Source organism: Macrobrachium rosenbergii, chromosome 55 (assembly GCF_040412425.1).
Source record: "Macrobrachium rosenbergii isolate ZJJX-2024 chromosome 55, ASM4041242v1, whole genome shotgun sequence".
NCBI lineage: Eukaryota > Metazoa > Arthropoda > Malacostraca > Decapoda > Palaemonidae > Macrobrachium > Macrobrachium rosenbergii.
The window spans coordinates 54,260,549-54,279,318 of NC_089795.1; the positions used below are offsets into that span (position 1 = coordinate 54,260,549).

At 36.6% G+C, this 18,770-nt stretch overlaps 2 protein-coding genes across 3 annotated transcripts in view; one reads left to right on the forward strand and one right to left on the reverse strand.

Annotated features, from left to right (window-relative positions):
• Gycalpha99B (guanylate cyclase 1 soluble subunit alpha 2) overlaps nt 1–18,770 on the forward strand; it is a 1,063,824-nt gene that overhangs the window by 89,645 nt on the left and 955,409 nt on the right. Inside the window, exon 3 of the mRNA XM_067098553.1 lies at nt 1,016–1,123. The gene's annotated coding sequence lies outside the window, so the exon portion shown is untranslated. The remainder of the gene's footprint in view (nt 1–1,015; nt 1,124–18,770) is intronic.
• Gycbeta100B (guanylate cyclase soluble subunit beta-1-like) overlaps nt 1–18,770 on the reverse strand; it is a 527,150-nt gene that overhangs the window by 10,967 nt on the left and 497,413 nt on the right. For both annotated transcript variants that reach the window (XM_067098555.1, XM_067098556.1), the window contains exons 8-10: nt 12,679–12,822; nt 3,252–3,505; nt 1,973–2,073 (exon numbers count right to left, since the gene is read on the reverse strand). In XM_067098555.1, coding sequence (XP_066954656.1) covers nt 1,973–2,073; nt 3,252–3,505; nt 12,679–12,822 — 499 coding nt within the window. The remainder of the gene's footprint in view (nt 1–1,972; nt 2,074–3,251; nt 3,506–12,678; nt 12,823–18,770) is intronic.

Below are 18,770 nucleotides of genomic sequence, written 5' to 3' on the forward strand. Positions count from 1 at the left end.
TACCTACTGTATGTTTTTAACTTCAAACTTATGACAGTATAGCTGAATGACAGACTATGGCATAACAGACATGATTACTAAAATTTAGCAGGCCCCCGTTGAATATACATGGTTAATTATCAATTTACCCAATGGAACAGTGATAACGAAAACTTTAATAACTGGTATGAGCACCAGAGAGGCATGCAATTAAACTAAAAAAGGCGTATAATTCAGAGTACTGTTATGTATAATTGTATGTATGTTTATTGCATATCAACATCATGAACATCCTTATCATTATCATTGTGGCTCTAGGTATTGATGTCAGTCTCGTTTATTATATCTTCTTTTTCATAAGTTTTCTCAAAAGGTTATCTACTGAAACAATCTTAGATGTTTTTAATTTACCGACGTCGACTCATGTTTCAAGATCAAAGTGCACTATTTAGCCGTAGGAAGCCACAAGCGATATTCAGTTTCTGTGAGCAGTCTTCAGACCCCAAATGTAGAAAAAATCAGTCACCTGAATATCTACGGAGGATATGGAAAGAAATGACTATCAAATAGGCAAGACAAAGACAATCTTTGAAGTATTTCAATGAAGATCGAGAACAAAGAATTTTTTGTATCTTAGAAAAGAAAGGAAAAGAACCCCGCAAACAGTTGGATTCTCTTCCTGTTACTTGCAGCTATAGAAAAATTTGAAAGCATGAATATTTCTTCCACAAGCACTTATAGGAACTCTAATAATGTTTTCATAAATAGCAGAGAGCATTATTAGAACTCTTTTACAAAGCTGAGCAACGTTTGTATGATAACACTTTTAAACAACAGTAGATTTTATCATAAAGCTAACTTGAGTTTCACTCATGTTCATCTTGACAGAATTACATTCCTTAAATGTAAAAATGCAATTCAACTCCATTAGAGCCCCCATTATGAACTAATGATCACCTTATGTTCCCCATTAATCTGCCTTGCCCCTAACTGTATCACTTAGTATACCTAACATTGCTGGCTTGTGCAATTCCAGGTCTCATGGTTGTGCAGTGAAGCGTAGTTCTTTCACGTCTGGAGTTGGCACGGAGACAACTTTGGCAGAAGGAGATGGCTGGCAGATCTCACACCTTCCTTACTGACGGTGAGTAGAGTTGAGGATGTATCTACGTAGTATCAGGTTATTCATCCGGTGAGCTGGAATTACTGTTGACCACCCTTAGTGTGCATCTTCAACTACGTCGTCTTGTGACTTATGCTTCTCTGGACAGGTGCCGTCTCCTTCATAAGTTTTCTCTATCTAGACCTACATGAGGATCTTTAAAGGAGGGCCAAAGGAGTTCAGGGCTCTCATTGCTCAAATCATTAGATTTAGGCGGGCATTCCTGTACTAGATCCAAGTATTTTACTGGACATGACTCGTCAAGTACAACCCCTAAGACAACCTATAGGCGGGACTTCTCACCTCGTTGTGACCTTAGGGCATCAGTAGCATGGGTAAATTTGGGTATTAAGAAAGACCTTTGAAAGTTTGCGAGTGGCAGTGGCGTTGATTTGGTGCTGCTTTCTATACCATTTGCGCTGTAGGGGAGGACTTCCCCTAGCTCTCATAAATGACCTTCTGAAGACAGAGAAGAGGGTAAAAACAGTGCTGGATCTGTTTTGTTATTGATTAAGCACTTATACAGAAAGAGAAAGTAAGAGATGTCAGATGAGTGAAGAACATGATTGAGATAAACTCGTTAACCGATCATATATATATATATATATATATATATATATATATATATATATATATATATATATAATATTATTGTGTATGTATATATTTATGTGTGTGTTTGTGTATGCATCCATGTATGTGTATATTGTATTTGTTTACATGCATGGTGTTGATGTTCCGGTAATGTGGTTTTTATGTGAAATATTTTAATTTTGTTCTGCTGACATTGGGACAGACAGCGAGGAAAGGACTTAATTAGATTCTTCTTACCTGAAAAGAGCAATGTTACCACTTCATATCTCCTGGGAGGAACAGCTCTTTTATGACGAAGTTCGTTGGCGATGCTGATGGGTAAGACCGAATATAGTAATCTGGAAGAACACAAAGAAGACATTTACCAATACAGAATTAATCTATTTCCACATAAAAAACCTTTAAATTAACGTCAGAATTTTCTCTTAGGCTTTTTCTTGAATTTGTATCTCAATAAATGAAATGATTAATCCTGTGTAGTTTTTAGTTTTCTGTAAAAGAAAAGTATTGAGATGGCTATTTGTCTGTCCGTCCGCACTTTTTCTGTCCGCACTCAGATCTCAAAAACTACCGAGGCTAGAGGGCTGCAAATTGGTATGTTGATTATCCACTCTCCAATCATCAAACATTCCAAATTACAGGCCTCTAGCCCCAGTAACTTTTATTTTATTTAAGGTTTAAGTAGGCCATTGTCGTGCGTCTGGCACCGCTATAGGTGCCAACAACGCAGGCTACCACCGGGCAGTGTTTGAAAGTTTCATGGGCTGCAGCTGAGAGTTTCATGGGCTGTGGCTGAGAGTTTCATACAGTATTATATGCTGCACAGAAAACTCGATAGCGTCGAAGAAACTTCGGTGCATTTTTTACTTTCTTGTATATTATAAGCCCTATGTAAATATTACACAAATACAGTAGACGCGTTGGCTTCGGTGCAGGGCTCAAAATCACGCACAGAAATCCTTTCCATTTTTTGTAAACTGTAATGGCACAAATCGCGGGCCAGATTAGAAACGGCCTGATTTTAGGGGTGAATATTTGTGTTGAGAGCTACGGCCTTCGTAGCTATTTTGAGGGCAGTGGTGAAAATGCCAGTCAGTCACAGACAGAGTCATGTGAGCAAGAGTAGTAGAATATCCCAGGAATCTGATAACCGGGGAGTTCATTCACCACACAAGGTAGCTTGCAAACTTCATTGTAATTAGGCGTGCTTTACTGCATAACTCGCCGTAATTCTGTTAAGCATTGGCACCTGTCTGGTAAGGGGCAAGGTACATTGTATGTGTATACACACACATACACACACACACACATTATATATATTTATATACATATATATATATATATATATATATATATATATATATATATATATATATATATATATATATATATATATGTATATACATATATATACACTGTATGTCTGTGTGTGTGTTTCACGGCGAGACGAGAGAAAAGCCGCATGAAACGAAAGCTGTATACCGAATATGCACCCGGTTGCTCTTTTTTTACTTACTTATCGGTTTTCTGTCGTTCACTTTCCAGTTCCCTGTAAGTGTGTTGGAGCTTATCCGTCAGAATCTCTAGGTTTGTGGTCAAGTTGTATTCAGCCTCGAACTTTTCGCTCAGAAGGACCAAGTCTCGAGTGGCATCGTGGAGGGGGATGTCGGAGAGATAAAGGCCTCTTTTGTATAGATCATCCAAGTTCAGTACCGACGGTGAGCACACGTACAGCATCAGATCAGACTCGGGAACGTAGATCATCTGCCCCTGGAAATTGATAATGTACATGAACATCACAAATTAGTCGACGCGTAGATATTTTTATGTGGCAAAGGACCTCACTGACTCATTCCTTTGTGATCATGTATATATATATATATATATATATATATATATATATATATATATATATATATATATATGTGTGTGTGTGTGTGTGTGTGTGTTAGATATTTGTCATACGAAACTACTTTTAAAGTTATTTTTTATTTTCCTTTTTTTAAATTTCTTACTGCGTCAATAACATAACCTAAGTGTTGCGGCGCAAGTTTTAGTAGCTATAATCAGTCAGTATGTATTTATATATATATATGCATATAATATATATTTATACATACTGTATATATATATTATATATAAATGTATGTGGGCTGCTATGCCAAAAAGGTGACTTCTACAGTAATGCTTTATTTTATAGACTTGTCCATACCTTGCCTAAGGTTGGGTTAGGCTTCATCTAAGAAGTTTGGGATAATTTATAATGCCAGTTGGCTATATGAGACATTACATTTTTTGAAGACCTTATGCTGCATCTGCAAGTTGCAACTTATCTGTGAACAAAAAGTATCAGGTGGTATTTTATTACTTGTGCCATATGGCAAGGTGGGTCCTGAATAGGAAAGTATAACTTAGGTTATTTAAAAACTACTGTAAAAAAAAGGCACGCAAAACTGAAATTGTGTCTGAATATTTAGCCCTTACTATCATGTTCTAACTCTTGAAACTGACTTCTTTTAATACGCTAAGTATCATCTAACAAATCCCATTTAAGTCCAAAGACATGGTTGACATATAAATTTACTAAACAGTTCTCATCAAATAGATCTGCAGGCCATATGAATCTAGTAAGGTCCCTGAGCTTTTCTTGTAACCAATCTGTAAAAAGGCTTTCTCTCTATCTGCTATATATGCAAACTCAGTTCGAAATTTAATCACTTAACCTTTTCTCAGATAGTGATGGACCTGTTAATAAACAGTCATTAATAAAAGCAGAGTTTCTGCTTGCTTTGAGACTACAGTTGTACAATGTATGTACTGGAATGCGTAAACACAGCATGATCTAGGAGATAATGAATATGGTAAGCTGCAACTGGGTTACCTAACTTCTCAATGAATCCTTATTGTAATTGTTCTTGTATGCTATTGTTATAATAATTCACTTATTTAGGCCTTACATTTTTTCCCTATGCCTATACATCTTACCTACGACTTAGTTATAATTGGGAACAAGATGATTTGATCAACTCTTAGTGGTAACTCCACCCAGTACTTCCCATTAACTTACTATACTGTATTTTCATTATGTGAGACAATTCATACATTGTTACAAGATTCTGATGAAGGATTAATACCTATACTATCCAAATACCATACCATGTGTAGGTACTATATTCTGAGTAATACAGTACTTGTGTTAACATTCTGAGGATCTGTTGCTACAGATGTTAAATCTACCTAAAATACCTCTCCTGGTTTGACTAGTCTTACTACCATCCTGAGCTTCTTGATCATGGGTTTTAATACAGTATTCATACCCATATCACTACTTCCCTCTCCTGGATATTTTATAGTCTGGTATATTAACAGCTGGTCTTACTTAAACCCTGTCTGTGCCAGCACACAAAAATGAGTGGTGTTTGGCCTCACCACATCAGGTACATAACTATATTACCATGGGAATTACTTGAATCATAAGATTCATAACACATTGTATATCTCTTTCATTCTTTCTATCCCTTTTTCCCAATATGGAACTATACATGTTACAGTCAGGATTTACGCTCAGTCCCATTACAAAGCCCAACTCTTTGCAGTAATGACTATTAACTAGTTGGAGTTGAGATGTACCTTCCTATTTGAAGATTATGATCAGATACATTATTTACAGTGTTGATTACAGACTTCTGTTGGCCTTTCTAAATGAAATTCATAAAATTTAGGAAACTTGGGACACTTACATTCATTTGATTCATACTGAAATGCTTGGTTTTCTACAAAGCGAAATGGAAATATTCTGCTTGATTTGGAAGTTTCTTCACGATAGATTCACTGATCACTGATTCACTTTGATAACATTAATCTTGGAATCGTGTTCCATCTGAATAAGCAAATTCTCTATTTCAATTGAAAAAGCAAATATTTTGCGTTTGTCAAACTTCGGTTTTCTTAAGGTGATCAAGGGCCTTATCAAGTTCCTCCTATTTCTCTTTTTGTCTCCATAAACTAGTTTTATATACTTTGCAATGTGCATGATCAGATGATTCACCGTGATATCCAGCTAAAATATCTCGTTTTAAATCTTAAATACTGAGTTAAGTAAAAACACTATGTTCAACGACCAAAGTCTGGACAGATATCTACAAGTCGGCTAAATTGGTTCCGAAAATGAGTCCACTGTAAATGATCACCATAAGCCTCTTCCACTTTAATCGAGAGTAGTTTCATTTTAACTTTACAACCAAAGTTAGGTTGGATGCAGAAGAGGAAAAGATGACACAAGCTTGCTCTTTTCGTTCAGTGACGCTGATTTTGTAATTGTTCCTTTCCTTTTTGGCTTCCTTTCATATATTGCTTCTTTCTTGTAAGTGTGTCTTCAAATCATCCTTTTCTTTAGGAGTTCTTCTCATAATGAATTTCTGTGCCACCAAACAAAGCACAAGAACTGGATGGGGTCTGCACTAAGTTAGAGAGAAAATGCATCTTGGAGGCTTGAACTTCGCTGAAGGATGGGATACAGTTTCAAAATTACTCTTAGGAAAAGATAAGAAAAAGGAACCCAAGAAGATCAGTCTGATATAACAAATTTATCTGAGCAATTTTCCCACCAGGTCTCATATGAGGACCGTTTGCTTTCTAGTTTCTTTGTTAACTCTGTTAAAAGTTGTGTGTTGGTGTCACCAGATATAAGCAGCAACATGAAATTCATATGCCAGGTAATATAGTTATGAATGTCCAGTAAGGAATAAATAGTCTTCTTATATAATGAAATAAGTAGATGTGACAGTTATGTAGTTACAATCATAAACCATTACGTGTTCCAAGATACATTGTTTAAGACCAAATCATCTGCTCGCACTCTTGTTGAGCTTTGAAACTTGAAAGGCCGTGAAACAAAAAGAAACCTGTAGAGGAACATGAAAGGAAATACTTATTGGACAGTAAAAAGTCCTCCAAGACTCTTTCTACTTAAAAAAAAAAAAAAGGCTAGATTTATTGAATCGTACTAACTTCACTTTCGGGGCGACATAGAACACAAATTTCTTGCTTTAATTACACTTGCTATTCATATGAAACCTCTCTCATTAGCTTAAATTGACGTTAACTGGTGTGACTAACAATAAAAGGCACCTGGAAATAAAAATCAGCAATAAATCACCAAAGTCTTCAGTTTTCAGCTATAGTTACGCTTAACCCAAAGTGTTTTGATAAATTTATAAAATATATAAACTTTAGCATCGAATTCAAAATTAAGCAAATGTAATATCTCGTATAGCCTATTGGTATTATAAATTATCCCAATTGCCCTAAATAAAACCTAATCTAACTTGATTTGACTAACCTAAGGCTAGGTCTGGGCAAGCTTGCAGAATAAAACATTACTTCTCGCAGCGCCTCTTGGACAACAACCCCTCCTATACCTGGCAGCCTTAGGGTATAATAGCCCAGAAAATAACAGTACCTTACACAGTACTTCAGCTGTGCCTATTGTGGTTCGGTAGGTTAGGAATGAGTATGACTAAACAATATTTAATCTATAATAGGAGTACTTATAATCTGACTTTCCTAACCTAATTTGTGTTGGCCAGTAAAAAAAAAAGGAAAGAGAAGTACTCGTACAAAGTTGATCTCATTGGCTTCCTCCCTCCAGCAACACTAGTCTAAAATGCTTGGCTTGCTTGTTTCTAAACTTAGATATTTTATGCTAATAACAAATATTAGATAAGGCTGCAATACAGTAAAATGTCTTAAGTCAAGCCTAATCCAATTTGAGGCTAGGCTTAGAGAAGTCCATAAAAGAAAACATTACTTACCAAGTCTCCTCTTTGGCATAACAGCCCAAAATTAATAGTAGTATACCCACTACTACAATCTTGCCTTTGGGTAAGTAGGGTAAGAATGGGGCCTGTGTGTACATGCAGGTGTGGGCGGCAACTTGCTCAACCAGTGTGTGGCAAGTACTATGTGTGAGCTCCCATAATATTCCTATGTCTTCCCAGACAGGGGGAGTTCTCACTGTACTTACCCAATGTGTAGCGAGTATGGTGGTTCCGCTGGAGTTTTACCCTACTGAACAATCAGACAGGAAGAAGGGAGTCTACAACTACCTTGGTGCCAAGATCATCACCCATCTTCACCCAGGTAGGTATCTTGCCTTAACACTTGAAAAGATAAGGGGCTTGACTCTGTCTGACGGGAAAGATGCCTGGTACTCCTATGGCCTCTACAGACAGACCCCAGTTTATGAAAGAAGTCTGGAGAATCTGACTCTTGACACGATAAACACCTGAAATGAATGTCTAACCATATAGGGACATCAGAGAAGCCACAATAATGGGAATCAGTATTGGCTCACTACTAGTGTAGGCCTAAAGTGTATTAAACACTTGTTGCCAAGTAACCTCCATGGGCCAGAGCATAAAACTCCCAAAGAGACTCCTTCGAAGGAATCCTAATTGTCAACTGACTAAAGGTACAGTCTAGGAGTATACCCTCTGCCTCTAGGATATGGTGTCAAAGTACTACTTGCCTGTGCACATCGTTCCAAGTGGAGCCACATGGAAAACAGCAGGGTGGAATATCATCCCATGTTGTGTAGGAGTCTGTATAATAGTGCTTATTGCTCTAGGTCCAACTTGCCCTACCCTTTTAGGCCAAAGGATGGAGACCATCTCGAGCTGCAGTTCCTGTGCTGCTCTTTCTAACATGATGTTGACTACTGCTTTGGAGTCCATCAGGGCTTCTAGTACTCAGGATAGAGCTTCACAGAAGTTGACAGTTACAACCATAAGTGGTACAGGGCCCATTTGGGTTATATCCCCATGGCAAAGATGCTAGGACCACCTCAGGAGTCAGCATCTCGTCACTTACCTGATCTGTGGGGATGGGGGCCACTAAAAACCATGGCCTCATCAGGCCATAGGGCAACTTCAGACACAGCAGCTTCTAAGGTTGTCACAGGACCACTGTGGACAATCTGCTAGGCATTCACAATCTTCATTTTAGTCCCATCATCTACACTGAATATGTCTTGTTTAAATATGAAAATGGAGAGAGAATTCACCTTTGTGGCCCTGGACTTATTTTTCTTCATCCCATGCTTCCTCTTATGACAGGAACAAAACTGCCTATAGCTCCATCTTGATAATAAGCTCAGTGGTCTGGTAAAACTATTTTAATAATAACAACTTCGGCAGCCACTAGTCATAGAATGGTGTTGGGGGAGCTTCTGATGGTCTCCCATTGATGTGAGGAGAATAGATTTGAAGAAACCCATGTCTATCAGGAACTTCCTGGGAGAGGGTTGGTTGGTGGTGTAGAATCTGGCAGAGCTGGCATCTCTCATCATTGTGGTGATCACTGTAACTGGCTTCCCTAGGAAGCAAGCTGCATCCTGGGGTACAATTCTTACCACTTTCCTGAACTTGTGATAGTATACACAGAGGATGTAATACCACCTTTTTGTTGTTTGTTAGTGTACTTTTGCAAGGCATAAGCTTGGGACACGCCTTTAAGATCCTGGCCCTGATCTTGCAGTCAGTGTGGGTGGCATGATGTAAGACCTTGGAGGCCTCCAGCAACCTGTTCACCCTCAACACAGGGTAGGGTGGCTTGAATGCTGTTTGCATTTGGAAGAGCCATATATCCCTGTGTCAAGGCCCAGCAATGTCAGGAGGGACTTGAGTTCATTCCAGGATATTCTTGCATTGCGTTTTTCCCCAGTGGTGTGTTCACCAGGTCATGGTAGTAGGAAGAACTCAGATACCATGAACTGATAGTGTCATCACTATGATCCTCTTGTTCTAGGCATTCAGGCAATGTGAGATCTGGGTGAAGACGACACCTTGGATAGTCTCGAAGACATAGCCTACCTTCTGTGAACTTGTGATGTTTACCAGGCAGAGTTGCATGTTTTCCCTTCAGAACCAGACTGATGATTCAGTTGTTGAGAGGGGGGCCAGATGATGGTTTGTGACATTTGTATTTGTTTGTTCACTGAAGAATATTTCATAATGGCTTCTTAACTAGATCATCTTACAGCAATAGGCATGGCCTTGGTTCATTAGTCATCAGGGGTCAAGTGAACAAACTCTTGGGTCCACTCTGCTAATGAAATGGTCTTTTACTCTTTAAAGAGAGTCAAATCCGAATTGAACCCAATTTTTATTCCATCAGTTTTTTTTTTTGTTTGCTTGTAGCCAAAGCCATTGTTAGTCTGTTAGTGTAGTCACCAAAGATCAGGTATGAAACCTTGTTAGGTCCAACATTTTATTGTGATGATCTTCAGCTCAAGAGAGAGAGAGAGAGAGAGAGAGAGAGAGAGAGAGAGAGAGAGAGAGAGAGAGAGAGGCATGCAAGAACTTGAATGCTGTTTTTAGTCTACTGGTGGCTTTTTTATTAGTAGGCTTGGCTGTAGTTAGCCTAAGAATCGCCAGGATTGATGCAAAAACCATGCTGGGTCTGCTGATTTGTCTGAGCTCACCAGTGTAAGGAAACTTATACAAAGGATTCTAGGAAGCAAATGATTTTCTTAGCAATATTTAACTCATTTTAATTTGACTTGCGGATTGCATAATAGTTACTGGTGATCAGTTGTGTACTTGGTTAGAACCAAATAGTGGTTGATGTGAGTGATGTGTTGGCAAGTGACTGAGAATATTCTGTGATTTGCTCCCGAACCTGGGTTTGGCAACGAATCTCAAAAGCATACTGGAAGATTGCAATTCTGCCTTTAATGGCTGAAGGAAAAAAAGTGACATTGCTCATCTGACTTGGCGGGGGGCTGGGGGGCGGTGTCCCTCTGTTCCCTCACTCGTTGCCGCCACTTGACTACCTTGTCACCAAGTTTCAATGAGCAGACCAGTTATCGCCAAAGGTATTCTATATATTGTAAAGAATTCAGGTTTGAATAGTTGTATTTTTTTAAAACATTATTTCAATTCTTGCTGTTAGTGTTTCTCAAGCTATTATAGACAGCATATTAAAATCATACAAACAGTTGTGTTTCTCATCAATCTTACTATCATTTGAATGCTTCCTGATTGTTGTCAATGATCCTTTATTTTTCTGTGGCTGGGATTTCTTCAGTTACATCACAATACCTCCTTTTTTTCCTTTTAATATTAGTTTAAGTGATTTACTTATGTTGGCAGAAACTTGCATAGAAAAGGTAATGTGTATGAACACATGTAAAACATGAGCCAGTTTTACTTTGCCATTCTCAGCGTTGTGTAGCTTTTCATATTTAAAAACATCACAATGATGCACATAATGGAAACTTGCAGTAGATGTTTTCAGTGAAATCATTTCTTAACATTCTTACCCACCAGAGGCGGAGGCGAATTCTAGTCATGAAATGTAAAAATCAATCACATTGTTTAACATATTGGAGCAATTTAAGCAATTTTCTACAGTGAAGTAGTTGAGGCTACAGGTGCTTTGAATTACCATCATCATTTCTACGGGTACTACCACTAATAATAATGATCTCAGGTGACTTTACTTATGAAATGCAAAAACTCTTCTGGATTGGCCGAACGTTTAGATTTTGCTTTGTCATAAATAACGGCTGTACCATTTTTTATTGCCTTTAGTTCTCTGATGCCCTGAGCTACTAACGGCGTCTTACGTTTCTTATTTTGCCATGCAATGATATACTAACTTAATGCAGATGGTTAACTGTAGTGATGAGATGCTTTTAGGAAAACTCATCTGACGCAAGCAGTCTTTCTTGCTTAAGCCTAAAGTAAGGAAAATATGATATTCTTGATATTTCAGGCCCTTTATTTACTGAATCCTACAACAAAACCATTCTTCTTCACAAAAAAAAAATCTTACGTTTGCTGACCATTAGTTACATAGGGACTCATTTTGTAAATATATTATTGTGTGATTGTAGATTTTATATATATATATATATATATATATATATATATATATATATATATATATTTATATATATATATATATATATATATATATATATATATATATATATATATATATATATATATATATAGCCTAGTGTTTATGAAAAAAAACGCAATCGTGCAGTGTGTTCCCTTTCATTTTTAGTGGTAACTACGGTGAAGAAAAAGTAGATGAGTTCTTTTTACGATACACGCAGATAACCTCTGGATTATGGTTTAAACATGATTTAGTTATTTGAGAAAAGTTTCATTTAATAAAAGTTACTTTTAAAACTGGCTGTTATACATATCATGTACAGTGGAGAACCTACAAAGATATCAGCACAATAGAAATATGAACGAACAATGAGGATCTTGCATTATGCACCCGACAGATACTGAGCTTAGGTTATTAGTAAAAGTACCAGTGGCTGTTAAATCTGGATAGGGGCGGGCAATAATCGGTAACAATTCATTGAACGAATAACAAATTTGATGTATCTTTTTTTTTTCTCTCAATAAATGGAGATTACAAAAATGAAACGAGTCCTCCATTACTGATTTGCTGTTCGTAATGGTTTCTATTGTTTCCAGAATATTTTGATCAGAATGTTGCTGCATCGTTCGAATTTCCATTTGTAATATTTTAGTTCTACCACATAAACCTATGCAACTAACTGAAAGAAAAGTGCATGTATTTCATGCAGGAATGAAGCCATTAGAATACATGTGCAATAAATGTACATAGGTAACTAAGAAAATGTGACAAACACACACATACATATATATATTTATGTATAAATAGATATACATATATATATATATATATATATATATATATATATATATATATATATATATTATGTACGTGTTTGTGTATTATATATAAACATATATATATATATATATATATATATATATATATATATATATATATATATATATATATATATATATATATTATATGTATGTGCGTGTGTAATACAACCATTCCTTATGAAGTATAAAATAGTATTTCGGTATTGGAAGCCTTACCTTAAGTCTGAGACACCCTTGGTCGGGAGCCAATTCCCGATTGTCCCCCCTGGTGGTTATGAGTCCCTCTTTGGTGCGAAGGACGTAGATCGTGTTGATGTGAGACAGAATGTTGTCGAAACTTAGCTCCATGTGAGGTCGGACCTGCCAGCCAACATAAATCTAATTACTGGAGGGACTCTAACTTTGAAGAGAAGCGACATATTAATTAAAATAGGTGCTTCCATTCTCTCTCTCTCTCTCTCTCTCTCTCTCTCTCTCTCTCTCTCTCTCTCTCTCTCTCTCTCTCTCTCACATCAGACACACAGAAACAAACAAATTCTCTCTCTTGTGTAGTCTAAGGCATTTTCTTTCCCCCTTTTTGGAATTACCTTCTCCTTTTCATGTGTTATGCTTTTTTTTCCATTTCTTTATTTGAGTTACCGACTAAACTGTCTCTGTGCATTGAATTTAAAAAAAAATTGTTCGACCGAAATTAACAGCACCTGGTAACTAAGCAAACAAAGATAAGTAAGGGGCAGTTAAACCGTTAGTTTTAGTGTATAAAGTAGAAATGAAAGGATACACTCACACTGTCATATAAATGCATCAATTAACGAAATATATCGTTCGAATCGTATTTCTTTTTTATATTCTATATATTAATTAGTGAGTGAAAAATTGTTTATAATATAAAAATTAGAATCAATTATAACGATTGAAAAATAAAGCTACAAGAAAATTCCTCGTTTTATGCATGTTTTAGTTTTCTGTAAAAAAGAACTATTGAGATGACTATTTGTCTGTCCGTCCGCACTCAGATCTTAAAAACTACTGAGGCTAGAAGGCTGCAAATTGGTATGTTGATCATCCACCCTCTAATCATCAACCATACCAATAACAGCCCTCTAGCCTCAGTAGTTTTTATTTTATTTAGGGTTAAAGTTAGCAATGATCGTGCGTCTGGCAACGCTATAGGACAGGCCACCACCGGGTCGTAGCAGAAAGCTTAATGGGGTGCAGCTCTTCGGCACATTTTTTACTTGCTAGTGTAAACCTTCAAAAGAATAACGTTCTTTTCCTGTCTAGTCAGTGGCATGAAAATAGATTTTCCCCCATATTTCAAGCTCGGGCAAGTACAGGCTTTTCGGTATCTTCTTGCTTCTTCTGCGGACTTGGCGTGAGTTTTGGATTTATTCATAGTTTTATGATGGGGGGGGGTTGCCCTGAAATTTGTTCATCTGTGAAGGACTTAGTATTATTATTTTGTTTCAGCTTGTGAAGACTGATTTGTCAGTTTGTTTGAATGAGGAAATTTTGTCCGTTTTGCCTATTAAACGAGATGAGTTTTTCCTATTTCATTAGTACTCTGAAGTTATATGAGAGGGTCTCTGAGAAATGTACGAAGGAAGTAAAGGAAACTCCAAGAACATTTCGGAGTAAAAGTAATTTGTAAAACGAGCATTAAGAGGAAATATGATAAATTCGTCAAAGGTTTTGGGCTTTTCTGTAGGTAGTGGCAGTGCAGCTTAAATTGTCATGTGAAAAAAGTGTACATTGAAGAAATGATAACTTAAGATAATTAGACATTATTTATTCCAATGAAAAAGGTCCTTCTTTGACCTTCATGACTTCCTACAGATCAGGATACTGAGCACTACAAAAATTGATGAATAAAAGCTGTACTTAGGAAAAAATAACGTGCTTAGATCTCTATGGAAGAAACTTCACTGCAGTTGGTCATATCGATAGGATCAATGTGCAATACCCTAGTCCTTAAGCAGAAGAAAGTAGTTCGTTTGGAAACATTTTTAACAAAATTAAGAGACAGCAGACCAACATCGGATGCTCAGTGCATGCATAATTATTTCGGTAGGTCTTCAAGATGGTTTGATAGGATAACCAATAAGCGATGCTACCCACACATTAACGTTCCTTGCTCTGGAGTCTTTTCAGATCCCGAGGAAATTTCTCATTAGCTGGTGAAGGTCCAGTAATATGGTGTCTTGAAAAATTAGTATACTAGAAATGGGGTTTATTAAATCAAGTCATAGAATTTATTGCTTTTGCGCAGTAGTGATCAAAAGAATCGATTGCGAAAAGTCAACTGGCATCGGTCAGTTAAAATTTATTTTACGAGCAATTGTTAAATGAGAAAAAAAATATTGTAAAAGGTGCAGTTGAAACAGTATCTGAAAACATGCTCTCTCTCTCTCTCTCTCTCTCTCTCTCTCTCTCTCTCTCTCTCTCTCTCTCTCTCTCTCTCTCTCTCTCTTGTCCTCTCCTGTCCTCTCCTGTGTAGAGTCATTACTAGATAATGCATCGATAAATACATTCGGTTGAAAGAAAAGTCAAAACTCTAATGCGCTAATAATATTTTAACGAAATGTCGATCACTTTCAAGTTAGTGGATGGAAAAATCAATATTGAAAGACTCACATCCATTAGTTGTGTTTATACAGCTGTATACACATAAGGATTAAAGGGGATATAGTTTTAAAAGCCGTGTCCAAAAAGTTAGCTATCATGATTATAATCTAATTAGATATTATTGTGCCCACCCACTAGCTGTTGGCATGTGTTTAATTTTGTAGATATATATATGTCACTTTTTTTACGGTTTACAAAAAACGGTTTGTAATTTAGGGAAATGATCTATAATTTTAGAGAAATGATCTATAACGGCATTGCCATTAAAGTACTTAAAGTACATTAGAGCAAGAAATAGGCCTCCTATGGCCTATTTCTTGTCTTGTTTAGTATTAATATAATAATAATATATAAAGGAGTAATAACAAAAGGCTCCCTTAGCCGCTTTTGAGTTTCCTTGGGACAGTGCTAGATACACTTTATCTCATTATGAGAGGGGTTTTCAATCTAATTTCGAGATGACGGTCGGATATCAAGTCTCTAAAGCAGCACTCCAAAATTGATTTGAAAGCAGCTTCATAATACTAACCTGATGGATAGAATTTGGAGAGAGGATTAACGGATCACCAATTGAGGAGTCACTTAGGCCTCTCAGCAGCAGATCTCATTGCTCACCGTGAATTCAAGGGATGATTTGTGCAATCGGAAAGCAAAATTGAATATTACAAACGATAGCTTGGCAGTGCTCGTTTTGTATAAATTTTTGTACATATATATACGGCATTACAACTCTAACCCAATGAGGTCTCACCAGTGATCTCCAGACAGATTTAAGGTATATATATAGTAAAACAAATTCTAGTAGCTAATTAACTTCCCTGTTTTATACATTCTTTTCTGTACCTGAGAGGATCTTTGTATCTACTTGATGATTTAAAAAACAAAAAATAAAAACCATAGGTCGGTCTGTTAGAACGGGTTATTTTAAAGAATAATTCGCAATAAAAGAGTTGGTCTTTCAGTTGTTATGAAAGATCCAGTCAACAGCAACTCGCTGCTGCCTACCTTGTAAGGAAATCTTGAAGTAATCCTAAAATATATCCACCCACTCCAAGATTCTGAAGTTTTATCAAAGTTCTCTTGCAAATTACATGGTGAATATACAAGAGCATCGCAGATACCTAGCTGCTTTCTATATGCTTATTGACTATCAGCTAACAATCCTTTGGATCCCACATACTTAAAAAGTGGCTTAACAAAACGTTTTTCTGCAACTACGAAGAGCACAGGGAGAATAGAAATTGGCCTGTTGTTACTGCAGTCTGCAGGTATGCCATTCTTTGGAACAGGCACTGAACTACCAAGCTTATGCTCATCCCCAAAGATACCACGTCGTCCTAAAAATCTATAGAATCTATTAATCTTGGGAGACAATATACTAGAATCCTTTTAGAAAAACTAAGGGAAGAAACCATCAAGATCTTCTCCACCCTAGTTATCAATCATTTTCCTTCACAAGTTTGAAGAACTATGGGTTTTATTTAGTAATCAGCTGCACATGATTGTAATTGGTAACTCAGATTATTACTGTTGTCCATTTAAAGTTTTTCCTTGGTTTGCCTTAGATATCTTGTAGTTATAATTATTGTGAATGGGCTTGGTGTAATCCTCTTTTCTTGGTTTTGTATATTTACTGGATATACTTTTGATCTCATAAACAGGTTTGGTTTGTCAGCAAAATATATTATATGTATATATATATAATTAAATATATACATATACATATACATATATGTATAAATATATAAGTAAAGACAGAATCACGAAGGAAAGAGAAAACAATGTAGTGCTGTAAGGCCTTTCGACTTATAGTCCTGTACTTAGCAGACTGCTAAGTAAAGGACTATAAGTCGAACTTACACTGCAGCACTCCATTTTTCTTTTTCCTTCGTGGATTTTGTCATTATTTATATATTCATCACGTTCAATATTTTTTCGTGATTCAGTTATACCCATATACAGTATATGTATATATATATATATATATATATATATATATATATATATATATATATATATATAATTTCTTTATCAATTTCTTTTTCCACTTATCTCCCAGTTGCTTTTGTGATGGGTTAGCTCACAGATCTTTGAACCGAGACGTTTTTGTCAACAAATCAGCATCTTTTGCTGGTATGAAAAAAATTTCTTTTGTTGGTCGCCTCATGATAGAAATGTGCTCCAGTTTTAACTGTAATGCCTTGATCTCAGAGTTTCCACTAGGAATCTTGATTAGTAATATCTCGTGAATGGAGAGTCGAATTGAGTCGAGGTTATATGTACTTTCCTGTTTTCTTGCTTGTAGCGGCTTTAATTTCTAATTTTCATCAGAGGAAGGTCTTATTTAGTTGTAAAAGATTATGCAATTTTTTGTCAGTATTTGAATTTACTTAATTCTTCATGGGATAAAAGTTCCTGGAATTCATGCAAGTTACTTTCAAGCGTCTATCACATGGTAGCGATTAAAGGGCGGGTAAACTCCTTTATTAGGAATAATGGATAATGTAGTGATCTTAGTGCTTTAAGGTTGGCAATCCAGTACTACTGGACCAATCACAACGAGCTGAGTTTGCCATTAGGCTCGTGTCGCCTGACTAAGGTAAGGCTTGCAGATCAGCTTCACCTCCTCCATTGCTCTAAGAAACATATACAAGCCATCCATTGTTCTTTAAACCAAGTTTCTTTCTTGGCAGTAAGAGGAGGTGGGGGGAGAGCCAAATCTGTGGAAAGCCTTAGCTAAACTGCCTAGAGGAGTTACATAAATCTTAATGAAGAAATACAGGTTAAGGCAATTACTCTTTAATCTCACTCACACAACAAGGGCTATAGGTCTCATGGTCGAGAACAGTTCATAAATATCTTACGCGGACGAGTGGTTTTCAGGAATATAGGTACTTGTAAATTGCATCTAGTATTTGACGATGTTCATATATGTAAATGTAATAACACCAGCTTATTGTTATACATGAAATTAGGTATTTCTTTTCCCACATAAGATAATACTTTTGCTAGAGCAACCGGAGTAGTACAATAGATAAATAAATATAAAGACAAAGGATCAAGCAATTTACAGAAAATCTTGTGCAGGAAATCCCTAAGTTCTAATCATCCATGTAGACAGATCAGCGAGATACTCTCTTGCCATGCAAATAAAAAAAAAGAATCCTTTTTCTTTTGGTCGAGTTATTTCCTTTCCCAAAAACCCTGGCTATTGTTACAGGGATTGCCCGATTTCAATTAAACTTGGCCTGAAACCGAAGGGCACTCGAGGGAGAATATTAAAGGGAATTCAAATAAAAGTCCATCCCAAGTAATATTGTCAGCCACTGAGCCCTAGGCATCCCTTCGCCCAACCGCCTGTCCACCAAGACAAAACCACCAACGAATAAAGAGCGAACACGTATACACACGGACAGAAGAAAGCACCCCCTGTTACCTAGGGTGCTGAAGTTGAGAGTCGTATCCTATTCTCTTTATGCTTCGTTACACTAATAAATTATATGTGACGTTTTCCATTTCCATATATAACATGATATTGGTAGTTTGTAAATAAGTGGTTTCTACAACAAGCTTGCCAGGGCGGAGCATAATCGACTTGTGGTAAAAATTACCAAGTTTTATGGGGGACATCGTTTTCCATTCTCTTTGATTTACCCTATATCTTTTTGGTTTTATCGCTGAGG